The 15,973-nt window shown below is 44.1% G+C and overlaps 1 protein-coding gene across 1 annotated transcript in view; it reads left to right on the top strand.

The window, feature by feature from the left end:
- The window catches only part of LOC119387506 (tyrosine-protein kinase JAK2), a 29,083-nt gene extending 13,881 nt beyond the window's left edge, over positions 1–15,202 (top strand). Inside the window, exons 10-20 of the mRNA XM_037654913.2 lie at positions 910–1,122; positions 2,405–2,526; positions 2,622–2,766; positions 3,614–3,770; positions 4,877–5,258; positions 6,883–6,991; positions 7,691–7,895; positions 10,328–10,449; positions 12,241–12,413; positions 13,867–14,896; positions 14,930–15,202. Coding sequence (XP_037510841.1) covers positions 910–1,122; positions 2,405–2,526; positions 2,622–2,766; positions 3,614–3,770; positions 4,877–5,258; positions 6,883–6,991; positions 7,691–7,895; positions 10,328–10,449; positions 12,241–12,413; positions 13,867–14,146 — 1,908 coding nt within the window. The 3' untranslated portion in view covers positions 14,147–14,896; positions 14,930–15,202. The remainder of the gene's footprint in view (positions 1–909; positions 1,123–2,404; positions 2,527–2,621; positions 2,767–3,613; positions 3,771–4,876; positions 5,259–6,882; positions 6,992–7,690; positions 7,896–10,327; positions 10,450–12,240; positions 12,414–13,866; positions 14,897–14,929) is intronic.
- The last annotated feature ends 771 nt before the right edge of the window (positions 15,203–15,973 follow it).

Below are 15,973 nucleotides of genomic sequence, written 5' to 3'. Positions count from 1 at the left end.
GTCCACATGGAATAGCTTCAGCTAGTTGGAAAGCTCGTTTTTGATATCTGGATATTTTCCTGTTTTCGGGCCGTGGAAACTTTTCCTTGTCGACATAGAGCTGAAGATCTCCCTTTGTTTGCTGTACTCGGTCACAGGCTTCGAGCACGCAAAAAGGACTCGACACAGTACTTCACCGTGCAAAATAACTTTCCCTTGACATGAGTGTTCATAATAACAGCGGCACATCACTAATTGCACTTCACAAGGGAAGAAATACGACGCGCACGAACGCATCCTATGCAAACTCGCAACAAAATATGCTCCGTGCCCATATGGTGATGGCAATGACACTGTATGTGACTCTTCTGACGGGAGGCTGTTGCCAACAACGTTTCAGTTTTGTTTTTACGCGCAGGCAATTTTTGGACTCCATTTATCAGAAAAAAGATGTGTGTTGAATTCAATATTTTTTAGGCTGAGAATAAAGATTCGCTCACACCTCCTTCAGTTTAATGCTTAGCTGCCATTTTCAAAAATAATTTAATCTACCTTACTTGGAGAAGTTCAGGGTCGCACCATGTGCTTATTCAGGCGGCGTTTACCTGTTTATTGGGCAAGGCTGAGTGTGACTGCCTATATTCTTAGTGTTTCGATTATACTATGCCCGGATTATACGACGGTTTTGCGTGATCCCCTCAGAGTCATATAGTCGGGGTTCCACTGTATTCCGAAATGAGTATGTGTGTTACCAGTGGAATTGGTAGCTCTCTGTTTAGCACCCTTTCTGCTGCTCGTATTTCGCTGGGAGAGGTAATTATTTGGCACCTCTTTAGTGACAAAGTGTCTTTATTTGGCAAAGATAACTTCTTTTAACAGCGGAGTGAATCTTAATGTTCTAGCTGTCGTTCCTTTGTACCCTGTGCGCAGGAGTTCATGGTGCAGTGTGACCGGATGCTGTTCTGGCAGTGTGAAGCCATTGTGAGCTCTGTTGGCATGGTGCACTCGGGAAGTTTTGGCCTGGTGTGCGAGTTCCTGCCTCTGGGCTCCCTGGATGCCTATCTCCATCAGCACAGGTTGCAACTTCAAGCTGTTGACTTGGTTGAAGCGGCCAAAGGGCTGGCGCGTGCCCTCTGGTACCTGGTGAGCTGCCAATTTGTCACATTGCTGGAAGACACACTAAAGCTGTGCAGCTTTCCTTCTACCCATAGCATCATTCCCCAAGTTCATTGTTCCTTGGAGGTGCTTATCTAATTATTTATTATTAAACAGCATCGTTAGTTAGAAGCCACAGATGTTGGTGACAGTAACATTCTGCTGCCGAGTACAAGGTGACAGGTTGGATTCCAAGGAACTGTGGCCACTTTCTGATAAGGGTGGAATGCAGAAACTCTTAAAGACTTGAAGTGCCCATTGAGTAAACCTATGTTATAAAGGTTAGTCCATATCCCACCCGTAAAGCATGCCTTATACCTTGTGGTATATGTTGCTTTGTTATGAATACGCTGTCCTGCGAGGCAGTGTTACGTGAATTGCGTGCAGGTTGCTGGCTTTCATAGCAGATGAACCTCGTCAGTGTTGAGCTGCCTTGAGCAGTAGCGCAGCCTTGATTTTATAGTCATGTTTAGTCTCCACTGTTGCTGCCGCCAATTAATGTGTGTTACCTTGTGCACAGTGTTCTTTCTATCTTCTTTGCCGCCTTCCTTCTAGATATGCCCGGACAATTTTTGATGTAATCCCACCTACGTCAGGTCTGGGCAACTTTTGTCCTCCATGCATTGTACTGTAAAGCGACAGTGGGCTGTTGATCAGCCACTGCACATGATGTTGGACTTGATGCTAGCACCATGACATGGTGCTAGACATGATGGATGTACAGAACATGACAAATGGAAAATAGCATTTGGGTAGAGTGATTTCCTACATATATCTGTAGTTCTAGGTGATCCTGCAATTAGTTGTTCTTCTCCTCCTTGCCAAGCATGCACTTGGCAAATAAAGTGCAGTTACCTACATTATGACATAAATTGTAACGAGTTCTGGCATCCTATTCTTGAATTGATTTGCAAAGCCCATGAGAGTGCTGTTGCATAGTGAACTACTGATAGAGCTTGTTATCAAAGATCCTTAACACGTTAATGTCTTGCTGATAGTTCTGGCACTAAGACTAGGGTAGCGTCTTCTTCGTTGAAAAGATTTAGTTAGCCTGTTTCTGCTGTTTACCAAGCTATTCCAGGCTTTCTGCCTTCACTAAAAGTTTCTCATCTGCAAATGTTTGAAGTTGCATACTGCTTTTCTTTTTTGCATCTCACTGGGAGCATTGCCATATCATGTATACTAGATTTTAGAAGGTTCCAGAGCACTCTGTTCTAATTTTGTACGTAATGCACTCCTTTTTCTTCCTTTCCTTTGACATCCTTTGTAGGAAGAGCAAGGCTGCGTTCATGGCAAGATCAGGTGCCGAAACATTCTAGTCTCCCAGCACGAAGCCAATGCATTCTATGTCAAGCTTTCAGACCCGGGACTGCTTGTCTACATGAATGAGGAGTAAGTTGAGCCAATTCTTGATCAGGGTTTCTTGTTACAGTTGTGGTTCTTTAGAGCACATTGTGAGAGCACATCTGTGTCTGATCTTTGCGCAGCATACATTGGATCCCACCAGAGTTCTACTACAACCTTAACATGGCCAAATCATCCATCAAGGCCGATACTTGGGCTTTTGGAACGACCCTGTGGGAGATATTCAGCTATGGGGAGCCACCAATGGCGGGAGTCCCTATCACTGAGGTGAGATGCTATTTTGTTGGTGTTCCCATTTGCGATGCTGTCGAACATAGTTGCGTATATGCCGTTTAAACCAGTAGCATTTGAGTTTGTCAGACCACTTCAGTCTAGAATATTTTAGTTGAAATTTCTTCAAGACAGCAGTGGAATTTTCACGTGGGACTGCATCAATCAAGTGCAAGAGCATCAGTAAAGTGCTTGCAATGTCTATTCACTTTTGGAAAAATAAAGTATATACATATTATAGAGAGGTATAATACGTATTGTATACATTTTATAGCACAACTTTAATTAAAACAGACCCTGGTTCATGTCCACTAAAAAGAGCAAGACCTAGTCATTAGACAGGCCTACAAGTTTAAAAGTGTTCGAGCAGTGCCTTCATGATGTCTGGGAAGGAGTCCATCAGCCACTCCTACAGGGTCGCTGGGCTTAGTTTGATAAGGATGTGTCCGAGGCTCCCGTACATGGCTGCATGACCACTTGGATAATCCCACAGAAGTGGGCGTTATCCGGACAGCCGCCGCATGCCACGCGGCGGCGGCGGCGTCGTCGTCATCGTCACACAGTTCACATGACCCTCTGTGTGACATCATTATTATCACCATGTGAATGGTGATAATAATGATGCTCAAAATGATGAAAACTATAATCATGATGATCGAAATGTGTAATTGCGCCTATTTCAAATCTAGTGGTGGATTTACGACACCACGTGATCTTTCTAGCCAATCGCATACACTTGCGCGCTTATAGCTTCGCTGTCAAACGGTATTCACGGTGCAGAACTGGCTGAAATTTTTTTACTGCTAATTTTTGTTTGTTATCATAATTATTGCTCCACTTCCAGGCAACAAGGAGGTACAGGGAAGGGGAGAGATTGCCTATTCCAGCTGACATGCATGAGGGGATCCGCCTGCTGCTGCAAGAGTGCTGGTCATTGGACCCAGACAGCCGGCCTCAGCCACAGACTGTCATGCGAGACATCAACCAAATATTTTACGAGGGTAAATACACCTCTTCAAGAGCCAAGGAGGGGGCATTGATTGAGGGCTCATTTCTCTTGTTAGGCACAACCTAATGAAACCAACAGGCAATGAAGACAATGAAGCTTCATTGTCTGTTGGTTTCATTAGGTCGTCTCTTCAAGAGCTGTAACATTTTACTGGCATCCGTGTAAGGAAAAAGTTAACACAAAAACAAAGGAAAGCACTGAGAGTTCGAGGCATTTGTTCAATAACAAATGCATTTAAATTTTAGCCACATAAAAAGCCCAGTTTCAGGCAGTGTAGATACAGAGGAGCCTCCACGCAAAATTTGACTATTGAGATATGAGCAGAAGCATCTCAAAAAGTTTGCAAAAAGTACATAGTCTTTTTTTTTTTTTTGTACCAAAACTGAAAAGGACACCACCATTACTGTTTTGGTGGGAATGACAACACGTGACTAGAATATGACCTAGATTGTGTCTTTCCTGAGCATGACCTTGGAGAGAAGAAAAGGCCCCCTCACATCTCAGAAGTGGCACGCTGGATCTTGTATCATAGCGACAATTAGCACATATACATCACACAAAAAACGAAAGAAGGGAATTTTTTTCCGAGGGGCTTGTTTGTCCGACACAACCAAATGAATCTAACAGACAGTGAGGCCAGGGATAGTATAGGGGCCACTAATTGTTGTCTTTAGACAACAATGTTAAAGACAACATTAATGGCCCATATGCTTTCCCTGACTTAACTGTCTGTTAGATCCATTTGGTTGCTTCATACATCATACATGTCATCTGCTTAGGTGCTGTTTAAAGGCTGCCAAGGATAAAACTAAGCAAGTACCAGCTTTTCAGTTTTGCAAGGTTGCTTCAACAATACTCACTCGAGAAATATTTAGTTAAAGTGAAATTCTGTTGGAGTTGATCTTTATGGAAGGAGAGCTCATAGTATAAGACAGCGCGTCTTAGTTGACATTAAAACGAAAGTTGGTCAGGCTGTGTTACGCATAGGGTATATTGCTGGTTGTTGATTAAAGGACTCGTGAAAGTGCTCACTAGTATTAACACAAAACTTCTGCAGTCTGACGTTGTTCTCTCTCGGCTTTCTTTTTTTTCTCCCAGTGTACAACTCCAGGCGGAGTCACTCGTATGCCTCGGTCTACCCTCAGGCCTCTTCGCCGACCGGGCTGTCCGCAGACTCTGCAAGTCCCATGCTGGGAAAAGCGGCGTCGCCATCATTTGCATCTGCAGAGGCGAATCGGAGACCAGAAACAATTAGGCAGCATCACGCTCCCATTGGAATGTCTGCCACCTCAACGAACGAAGCTCTGTCGCAGAGGCGTGGATTCAAGTGGGGAAAGAATCGTTTCCGCTTGCACACATCGGAAGTCAGTTATGACAACCTTTCGAGCTGTTCGACTTCGACAGTTCAGTCTGAAGCGACACTCCAGTCCGACCTAGGAACGTGCATCGATGTAGAAAGCCTGGTCAGCTTGGAAGAGAAGTAAGTCGTCAGATATTAGTTATTTAAATTGGTTTCGAGCCCCTTGGTAAGCTAACTAAACCTGTAATGAATTTTATTATTCAGGACAACATAGGTGTAATGGCAATATTAGCTCAAAACTTGAATTTTTTCTCGAATCTTCATTTCCCTTAATAGCAGCTACATGTTTTGAAGTATGAGATTGCATTCATGTGTAAGGTAGCTCACAAGGGACAAAATTTAAGTAAAAAAAGTTGAGTGTAATGGATTGACTGTCTCTTGATAATCGACTTTTTGCCTTTTTATAATACCTGTATAGCTTTAGACACAAAATATTATTCATGCCAACTGTCAGGCAGGTGGTTAGTACACTCATGTGCAATCCTGTTGCAAAAAGAAACTTAGGCAGGGAACTAAAGTATTAATACTGTTGAACCTCGATATAACGCAGTCGTACATGTCGAGGCTTTGGCATTTCGACAGTATACAAAAAAAAAACACCGTAGCTTTCGAGGTCATTCGGGGATAGCATTTCTTTAGCAGCTGCCTGCATTCTCAAAAAGGTACGGGCTCTCAAGTGCCAATGCTTTTATTCAGAGCACTCTGGTTGATGTCACCTTGTAGAAGTCAGCTCCATCTGATGTTCGTTAGACGACAGTACAGCCAATGCCTGTCCTTTTGAATGTGTGCCCGTGTACTGCCCCAGCACACCGAGGGCATCCAGAACCTCGCTTGCCACTGCTACGGTGCCTCTTAGCTGAACCTCGTCATCAGAATCCTCTTCACACTCCCCACTGTACTGTCATCATCCAACTCATCATTTGTGACTGCCTGAGCATTGCTGGACATAAAAAGTAAAGTCCTAGAGGGGCACACCACCTTGCTCGCAGAGCTGTGACAACACCACTAACCACATCAACTCCTATGTGTGGGCAGCCTCGCACCCCATGGCCATGACAGATGACACATTAGTGTTTCTTTCACAACACGCAATAGGAATGCAGAAAGTGCACGCAACGGCAGTTCTGCTACTCGAATGTTTCACTTAAATGACATATACAGTACTCGGGGATTGAAAAGGAACATCATTTTTTTAGTATGACAACTGCTATGAGCAATTGCTCACAAGAAACCTGTCATGTCACTGCAAATTTGGCTGCCAAAAATAAGGTTGGCTCTGATGTACGTTTTCAAGTAAAAATTACACCGATATGACTAACTGTAGATGCAGGAAAGAAAGTACGAGCATTACTTAGCCCTAAATTTTCTTGTTTCAGTCCATGAGTACTGTACAGGTGAACTCTGCCTTGGTTGACCTTCTACAGAGTTTTGCTAAACTTACTAGCCTCAAATGCCATAAGTACATGCTTAAAATAGCCGAAAACAGTGTTGTATTGAGACCGTGTGACAAAATTACTTTGTTTAAGAGCAAAAAAATACGTGGTTTTTAATGCAATTAACTTGGGAAATAAAAACAATTTGTTACATAGAAGATTTTGTTAAATCGAGGTTTGACGACAGCTGCATGGTGGCCAAGTGTAATGTGCAAAAGGCTTGCTTGCAGTGTAGCTATTGTGCTATAAAATTGCAGTACCAACTCTTTCTTTGCCCCTCACACACCTTTCTTTTTCTTCCTCACTTTCAGTGCAGACAACATTATCTCATTTGGCAACACATCACCCCTGGCTGAAGTGTCTGGTTCACCATGGGTCATTGACAGTCAGCAACTGATAAAAGGAAAACCACTTGGACAGGTAAGGGGAACTTCAAGTTTCTTGAGAAGTGCATGGGCTTCATTTTATTGCTGATATATAATTATATTCCTTTGGTGTCACAGAATTGCCAGGCCACAATTACTGATAGAAAAATATGAATTTTTGTGAAGTCAAGGTGCATAGCTTTGGAAGTCACAGTTGCAGCATTCTTTCATGACATGCAGCCAGCGTTGTGTCTCACTGTTTTAGCAGCCTACATATCTAAAGTGCAACAAAAAGATCCAGGCTTTACATGCTGCTCACGTCTTGTAAGCATTTGTCAAGATAGCACAAGAATATCAAATGCAAACAATGTGTATTGGGCTAGATTTTTGGGAAATGCTGTTTGGCTTTGGGGTAGATGCAGTGTTCTGTTGTAGGTATTCGCCTTTGTGGTAGGCTCGTTAAAAGCTTGGATGCGTTGGAAATGCATCTCAAAACGGGAAGCAATGCAGAGAAAGAATTAGAGGAAGAAAGAAGGATACACACGTGGCACTGGGTGTTTGGTTGCCTGTTATGCGAAGGCTTGTGTAGTCTTCCTCAACCAAATGAAATGTGAATAGGATATTATGGTCATGGATCTGAATTGAGTCCACGTACGAATACGTACAACATATATCCGATGCTGATTTGTAGCTTTCAATGGGCAAACTCGTTTCTGCTGGTGCCAGACAATCTTTTTCACGCTTCTGTGTGCAGGGTTTTTTTGGGGAGGTGTATGCAGCTTCCCTAAAAAAATGGGCCGGCCTACAAGAGGAGACGGTGGCAGTCAAATGCATGCGCAAGACGTCCCTGCTCGAGTCCTTTCAGAGCGAGTCGGGGCTACGTGACCTGCAACGAGAAATAGAGATTATGAAGAGCCTCAGGCACCCCAACATTGTTGAAATAAAGGGCCTCGTTGAAGGTATGTGCAATGCTCTGCCTGGGCACATTGAACACGAACCATATTGCTTTACATTTTTTCAGAAAAGCCACATGTTTATGCCACTTTCCTCATGTTCTCTGCACTTGTGGGGCACGACAGCGTGTGAGCTGCTGCGTCTTAATAACTGCACATCCATCTGCATCATTTTGTTGGATTTACACAAACTGAATTGTGTTGTTTGTAGCTGTAATGATGATGGAAACTTGCAAGAATTTTCCTATAATGTCAGACTGTATTGATATATTTTGTGCATATTTCTGTGCATTTCTTTTTTCATTTTAGTATTAACTAGTATTTCCTCTGAAAGGAAAAGTTTTTGAGTTTCTTTATGTTGTCTATGCAAGCACGCTTCTTTCTTGCATGGAAATGAGCCATGTGCAATATATTATGTGTGCATTTTTTTTGTTGTTGTTGTTTGTAGCCACCGTTTATGCTGACATACGTGTAGGGTGTCCAGGACACCCTCAAGCTGATTGATCAGCTTTTTTCCCCTGGTCTCCCGCAACGTTATTGTTGTAAGTAAATCAATAAATGAAATGAAATGAAACTCTGCTTTTATAGCATTACCCTACCTTATGATTTGCTATGTCAACTAAGTAATTTTGTAATCTCTTTTGTTCCTCTCAGACCTGAGCATTTAAGCGTTTTATTAGCTAGCTCACAGCTTCTCTAACAGGCAAAGAGCCTCGATTATTCCCTTCTGTGTTCAATTTTTTGGAGGTGACAGACCCCAGCACACGTTTTTTCCTCCCATTATAACAGCAACACAGTGGTTTATTTTTTGCTTGCAAAGAAAAGAAAAAAAATTACATGGATAATGGGAAATAGCTTGTTGATACAAAAAAGTTAGCAACAGATGAAAACACCACCAAGAGGAGCAGCCTTCAATGCTGGAAAGGAAGCATGACCCAGAAGAATTGTTGGGGTTTTACGTCCCAAAATGAGGATATGATTATGAGGGACGCCGTAGTGGAGGGCTCCGGAAATTTCGACCACCTGGGGCTCTTTCACATGCACCTAAATCTAAGCACACGGGCCTCTAGCATTACGCCTCCATAGAAATGCGGCAATGGCGGCGGCCGGGATTTGATCCCATGACCTGCGGGTCAGCAGTCAATCACCATAACCACTAGGCCACCCCAGCGAATACGAGAGAAGGAAAAAAGAAAACCTTGCATGAAAAGGGTGCCTTGTTCTACGGCACGAGTATTTAAATGGAGAATTACTGCCGCACACAGGTCAGTCCACAAACCATCCTTTCTGTCTGTGGGAGCGCGTCTGTTCTGCACAGCACAAGCGCAACTTCAAGTGGGTGCATTCTGCAGCCACACACACACACACATACAAATTCTAGAACGAGCAAACCAATGGAAAGGAGCAAGTACTATGCTACTAAAAAGATGCAGCATGATACAACATGTGGTGCAATCACTTAAGAGCTCGCAACTGTTGAAGAGAGCGGAAAACGCCTGGGTATGTCGGTGGTGCTCTGGGAGAAAAACGCGAGAGTGTACCAGTACGTCAGCGGCACAAGTAGAGTCGAGGGCAGAGTGCCTGGAAGGGTGTGTTGGTCAAAGTGTTTGCAGCCGGTTAGTTTTCCGTTTGCGATTACATTGACAGCACTCGGCTTCACGGATGCACGAAATGCTAGCTACTGCTCAGATTGAAACATGAAGGTATAGATTGTGGCACAGTTACTATTGATGTTCAAAATTAGCCTTTGAATTTTCCATCGCTGCTGCCCTCATTAGAAATTGGTGGTTCTAATCACACAGTAGACTCTCGTTTGATGGAACCTGAAGGGACAAGGACTATAGGGTCCATTTAACAGGAGTTCCGTTTACTGATAGATGAATGGGGGTTCAGAACTCAAGTATGAAATCAATCGTATTAGAGGCAGTTGTTCCATTTAAGCAGCGATTCCGTTTAAGAGATTTCGTTTCACGGAGAGTCTTCAGTGGTTATTGAGGAAAGGAAAAAGGCACCTAATTTCTGTCTGCCTTGAGGCGACACGGCGCAGTGCCTTGTAGGGGTGGGGGGATGGGGATAAAAAGAAAAGTAGAAAGAAAAAGGATAGTAGTAAGGGCACAGCGACGGAGAAGAAAGAGATAGGAAAGATGGGGTGGGAGCCGGTCACAAGAATTCAGGGACGGGACCACGATCGGCTAGAGGCACGATGCACATAGGCGACGGAGCGGCGAAGCCCCAGTCGTTGAGAGGCGCACGGCATGGCGGACGAGGCAACCGTCACGGGGCGTCTACGGCGAGGGGCACGAGTCCGTCCTGAGCGGGCGAACAGGGCATCGCGGGACACGTCCGTCTTGCATGAAATCCTCCGAGCAACTCCCCACGAAGAGTCTGCTTAATTCATTGACTGGTTTTTATTTGTGTGCTTGTGCATTTTCATTCAGAGCCCGAGGTGATGCTGGTCATGGAGTTCCTGGAGATGGGCTCCCTGCTGACATACCTACAGACGTATCGCGACAAGGTGACTCATCCACAGCTCATCAAGTACAGTGAAGACATTGCTAATGTGAGTCACTCCTTCGCACTAACTCTAATTTCATAGGTTATACACTGGCCATCATTCTGTAAGTGCTTGCACATCTCCTACTTGAGATGCAGTATTGCACCATATCACTAAGTTAAATTACCAGCATAAAGACAACCGAAAACTTGATCTTAGTTAAAAATTTAGAAACAAGCTAGCCCACATGCACATTATTTTTTTTGTAACTCACTTTAAAATTGAGTGCCAGAGGTGGCAGAATGTGAGAGCAAACTGTAGTCGGCAGTCAAAGTCAAGTGAAGCTTGCACCAAACCTCTGTTAAATGGAATAAGGTCAGTCTCTTTACTACAGTGTACCGTTTGTCCTGAATCCTACTGATTTAGCTTTGTGCTATCATATTGAAAACAGAGTGTGCTTGCACAATGATTGGTTCCTTCATTGGCTTACTTTAATGCACGCACATGTGCATTTTTATGCACACATTATATGTGTGATGCTAAGACATCGAAATCCTTTGCACTTATGAAAAGGTTATGGCATTTCTCACATCTGAAGAGCTTTGGAGTACCTGATAGGTACTATATAACTAAGTATTTTTCACTGTAATTGAGCACAAGATGCTCAGGGAGGCCAAAGTAAAAATGAGGGTCCCAGACCACATTACTCATAGGATACCTGGAAGAAATGTCGTAGTTACCAATCACTGCAGAAGCTCATGTATCACAGAGCCGAATGCGTTTATTTGATTGCCTTTTGCTAATTTTAGGGATGAGCGAATATTCGGGCGCTTCGAATATTCGAACGAATATTACAGTATTCGAATTTGCTTCGATACGAATTTAGATTATTTGAAATGAACGAATATATGTATAAATTTGACCGCACATAACCCCCTGTAAAGGTGGTTTCACTGCAGCGTCTGGTTGCTGTGCCATGAAACAACCCATCCAGGGGACCTTTAGGGGCCTAGTTGGTGCATAGTACTGACAAAAATTACTTAGCGCAATACAAACACGACACACAAGAAAGGTGCACAAGGGACAAGCGCTTGTCCCTTATGCACCTTTCTTGTGTGTCGTGTTTGTATTGCGCTAAGTAATTTTTGCCATCCAGGGGAAATCTGCACTGCCGCGAAGCCACACTTCAAGATTAAATGTACATATTTTTTTAAGTTTAAAAGCGTGTTATATGGGCTTATATGCGCTAAGTATAGTAATTTTTAAATTGTAACGTAGTGCACCACTTATAACTTGCACCCTACTGCCAGTGGCATAGCCAGGGGGGGGGGCACACTGGGCCCGTGCCCCCCCCCCGTATATTTTTTGCCATGGCATACACAGCACAAAATGACATGACATTCGACCACATCTGCCTGCCCTGCCCCCACTTCAGATCATGGAGGTGCCCCCCCCCCCCCCCCCCCGAAAAAAATTTCTGCCTACGCCCCTGCCTATTGCTATTCAGATCTTGATACTATTCAAGGCTGCTTCATTTCAAACCAGAAAAATGACGTTCACTGATACCTAGTTCCAATCCTTAAAAATATTGTGCAAGGGTCATGACGAAAATGCTCATTTTTCTTAATAATATGCGGTAAATACTATTCGAACTATTCGATTTGAAATTATTCGACCAAAACACTGTTCGCTTCGGATTTGCTTCGAACCTCAAATCCACTATTCGCCCATCCCTAGCTAATTTCTTACGATATTTTAGTACTTCATAAAAAGAAAACAGCAGTATTTCTTTTAAAGACAGTACCACTTCTCACAGATTCCTACTAGAAGGGTGTTTTTCGTACCGTTTTTATACAGGGCATGCAGTACCTGGAGGAGAAGCGCATTGTGCACCGGGATTTGGCTGCACGGAACATCCTGGTGGCCTCTAAAGATCAGGTCAAGATCAGCGACTTTGGCCTTGCCCAGTTCACGGACAGCCAGTACTACTACTACATCCGTACCAAGAACCGCAAGCTGCCCATGAAATGGTACAAGCACATCTCAGCAAACTCAGCAAACTGCTCCTAGCTTGTTTTGTGTGAGCCATTATGTGGAAATCCAGAAGTTGAAGGAAGTTTTTCTTTTCGTGAAAACCATGGGGTTTTCTAGGTAGTGTCATGCTGCTACTATACAGCCAAATCTTGACATAACGAAGTCATACCTGCAGTGGTAAACTTCATTAGTATATATATAGCAAACTTATTAAAGTCGACGTTCCTATGTTTCAAAGGTATAAATAATTTCATGGGTTTCTTCATAAATCACTTCATAGATCTCGGCATAAAACACTTGCATGTTAAAAAACGAAATATGTATCTTTGTGATAAGTTCTTAAATAACTAGTAGCTATGGGAATATTTTCTCCAGTTTTTTTTCAGCATAGAGTTCTATGAGCTGTACTTACTTGTCTGGCTGAAATGCCACACTCAAAGTGCATTCAGCTTACTACTTCACGCATGTAGCTAGAACCAAAACTGCGCACTTCAAAGTAGGTGCTGTTCAGAAATCTGGCTGGGGCTAATCATTCTGGGGTGTTTATACGCTGCAAAAAAAAAAAAGTATATTTTTAAAAAGTTCTCCGTTTAAAATTGTTACTTTCAACTGCTTTAGGTGTTACTCGTGTTAGTACCCACTGCCACGAGATGATGTCAATGAACTGAACTCGAAACCTTGGGCTTGTCTAAAAAAAAAATTAAAAGCCAATTCCACACCTGTGAAATCTGAGTATAAACGCTGGAGCTGGCAAGTAAGGGCCACCACCTGGCAAATGCAGATTGAGCTCTTTCTTCATATTTTATCTTCTTCTTCTTTTTTTTTTTTCATCTTCCTTTATCTTTCTATATTGTCCTCTCCTCCTTTTCCTCTTCCTAACCCTCACATCACTCCTACTCACGCTCACATCTCTTTCCCGCTCCTTGCTGTACTGTCACCCTTTACGAAAGGGAACAAGCGAGAGCGTGGCCTGCGCTCTGCAGCGGCTGCCTACAGCTCCGTCAACCAACAGTGAAAGAAAGCGTGTCCGTTTTTGGCGTCATCTGCAGGCATCGCCCATCGCGCGAGCGGAGAGGAAACGTAATCTAGCAGCACTTGTCCACCGGCCGTGACTCGTTATGTTGTTTGCCCATAGATGACGCCAAAAGCGGACGTGCTTTCTTTAGCTGTTGTTTAATGGAGCTGTAGGCAGCCGCTGCAGAGCCCAGGCACGTGCTCACGTGCTCCCTTTCATAAAGGACGACAGTGTACATGGCTATGCTATGGTTTACCCTCTAACCTCCTCCTTTTCCTCCTCACCCTCACTTCCCTTTCCTATCCCCTTGCTAAACTTATACTATGCATGGCTATGCTATGCTAGGAGCTGCTTGGCAAATACCTTCTTGGTTTTCGTTAATGCTACCTGGGGTTTTGCCAAGCTTTAAGCAGCTCCACTGTTAAAAAATGCAGGTATGCCCCCGAGAGCATCCTTTACGGCAAGTTCTCGACCAAGTCGGACGTGTGGAGCTACGGTGTGACACTGTGGGAAATGTTTTCCTACGGTGAGGATCCTGTCATACAGGGGGTCACCCAGGAGAACTTGGGCAACGAGCTGCTCCAGGGTAAGCGACTGGCTTGCCCCACTGACTGCCCGGCCGACCTCTACCAGCTGATGCTCCTCTGCTGGGCAAATGATGCCCACAAGCGGCCCGAATTCAGAAAGATTAAGGACATGGTACACAGTCTGTGATCCTTCTCGTCCTTGTCTTCTCCCTCTCTCTCTCTTTTGTCACTCTGAAAGAACCAGGTCCGCTATTTTGGATTGATGCCTCCTCAATTTTACGCTCGTCTTATCACCCATGGCCTGTAGTTGGCCGATCCCGTTGATAACGGGGCTACACCGTTGCTCTGGCTGCTGACGTATAGTGAAAAGCATGGAAGGCATTAGCTTTGAAGAAGGGCATCACTACAAAATTGTGGTTCAGGTTGATGAACAAGGATGTGGAATGGGGCTGGTTATTGGTACTGCCAGTTTAAATTGAAATGTGAAAATCACAAAGAGCGCCTTCGAATATGTGACCGTCTGAAAATGCACTGAGGAGATGTTCTACTGTGTCAATAAGTTTCAGTGATATCTCTATCAAGAGGCATCAGTTGCTAAGCCAAAGAAAGACGATGTAATGAACAAGGTGACACATCTGTGATCAGTATTATTTTCACGCCGTGTTGTCATTGAATGCATTTGATGGGATGTCTGCCACTCCAGCGAGAACTTACTCTGCTTGTTATGCCATGCAACTGCAAACGTATCCCTGAAATTGACTGACACGGGACATAGTGCCAGTTGCTAAGCATGCAATGGCTTCGAAGCGTTGCTTCTAAGCCTGCATGTGTCATGCAGGTTTCACAGAAACGGGCAGACATAGAAGTGTGAAGTCACATTAGGCAGTGTCACAAGTGGTTCACATTTCAATGTACCTGTGTGTGTTGAAAGAATATGGTTGTACCTGTGTGTGTTGAAAGAATATGGTAGGTACAAATTCTGAATGGATTTTCCCACAGAGTTTTAGGGTCAGTGCCTGCACTGCCTTGTGCTCACTTTGTTCTTTCTCTGGAAGGGCTCTACCCCTAGGGGTGGAATAGCACTCTCATTATTGATTGATAGAGTGCGGAAGCCAGTTACTATCTTTGTTTCTTTGTATATTCACTTTCTTTGCTTCATGTTCTTTTTTTTCTCTGTCGAGTTCTTTTTGAGTGTTGCTCAACATGCAGGGCAAGGTTCCTTTGCCTTCCAAATGCGGGAGGAGGTCTCTGTCCTCTGAAAGTCATTGATCTCTTATAACTTTCATTGTCCTCTGGTCTGCCCACTTTTTTTCCACATTAAGTGCTCTCTCGTGTTCTTTTAGTACAAGATTTACATGCTGTTGCTGTGCTGCGTCGCTTTCAAGCAATCAGTCCATTAAGGGGAGATGCGGGTCGAAAAACGCGAGTTTTCTAAAAAATTATCGATTTTTTGTTTTCACCTGTTTTGTTAAGATTAGTACCTCTACTGTTCTGAAAAAAAAAATCAATGCCGAGACTCAACTGGAAACTCTTTAAAATTGCGTCTAAAGAGCACAAGGTGGCTGTCAAAAGGCCGAAAGTGTGTCGTCTTCGAGCACCTTGCCGCCGATAATGCGCCGCCGCTCGCCATTGTCGACCGCATGAGGCGAAGAGCCGAGCCTCACTGTTCAAATAACGACGGTTTCCCGCGCTGCTGCAGCGCAAGAAAAAAAGAGACGCACGCTTTTGCCGCCTTTTTCGAGCGCCGCGACTGGCTTTAAACCACGTGGTACGGATCGGGAGCCGCCATTGGCCGCTGCGCGCCTGTGTGTGCTGTGAAGCCTACTTGCAGGATCCGTGTCTCGTTGAGCAGCGCAGCTGAACAACGCTTTTCTCGAGTGCTTATCCGTTATGGATGAAGAAAGCCATAGGAAGTGCGGTCACCGGCCTGTGAAGTTTCACGTGGCGTACAAATTTCGAGGACGCCGGCGCAAATCAAAGCCGAACACTCAAACCACGAAAAGAGCGTCTGCTG

The sequence above is a fragment of the Rhipicephalus sanguineus genome, chromosome 3, assembly GCF_013339695.2.
Source record: "Rhipicephalus sanguineus isolate Rsan-2018 chromosome 3, BIME_Rsan_1.4, whole genome shotgun sequence".
Taxonomy (NCBI): domain Eukaryota; kingdom Metazoa; phylum Arthropoda; class Arachnida; order Ixodida; family Ixodidae; genus Rhipicephalus; species Rhipicephalus sanguineus.
The sequence above is the reverse complement of the archived record's forward strand: the minus strand, read 5'-3'. Positions and strand labels throughout refer to the sequence as shown.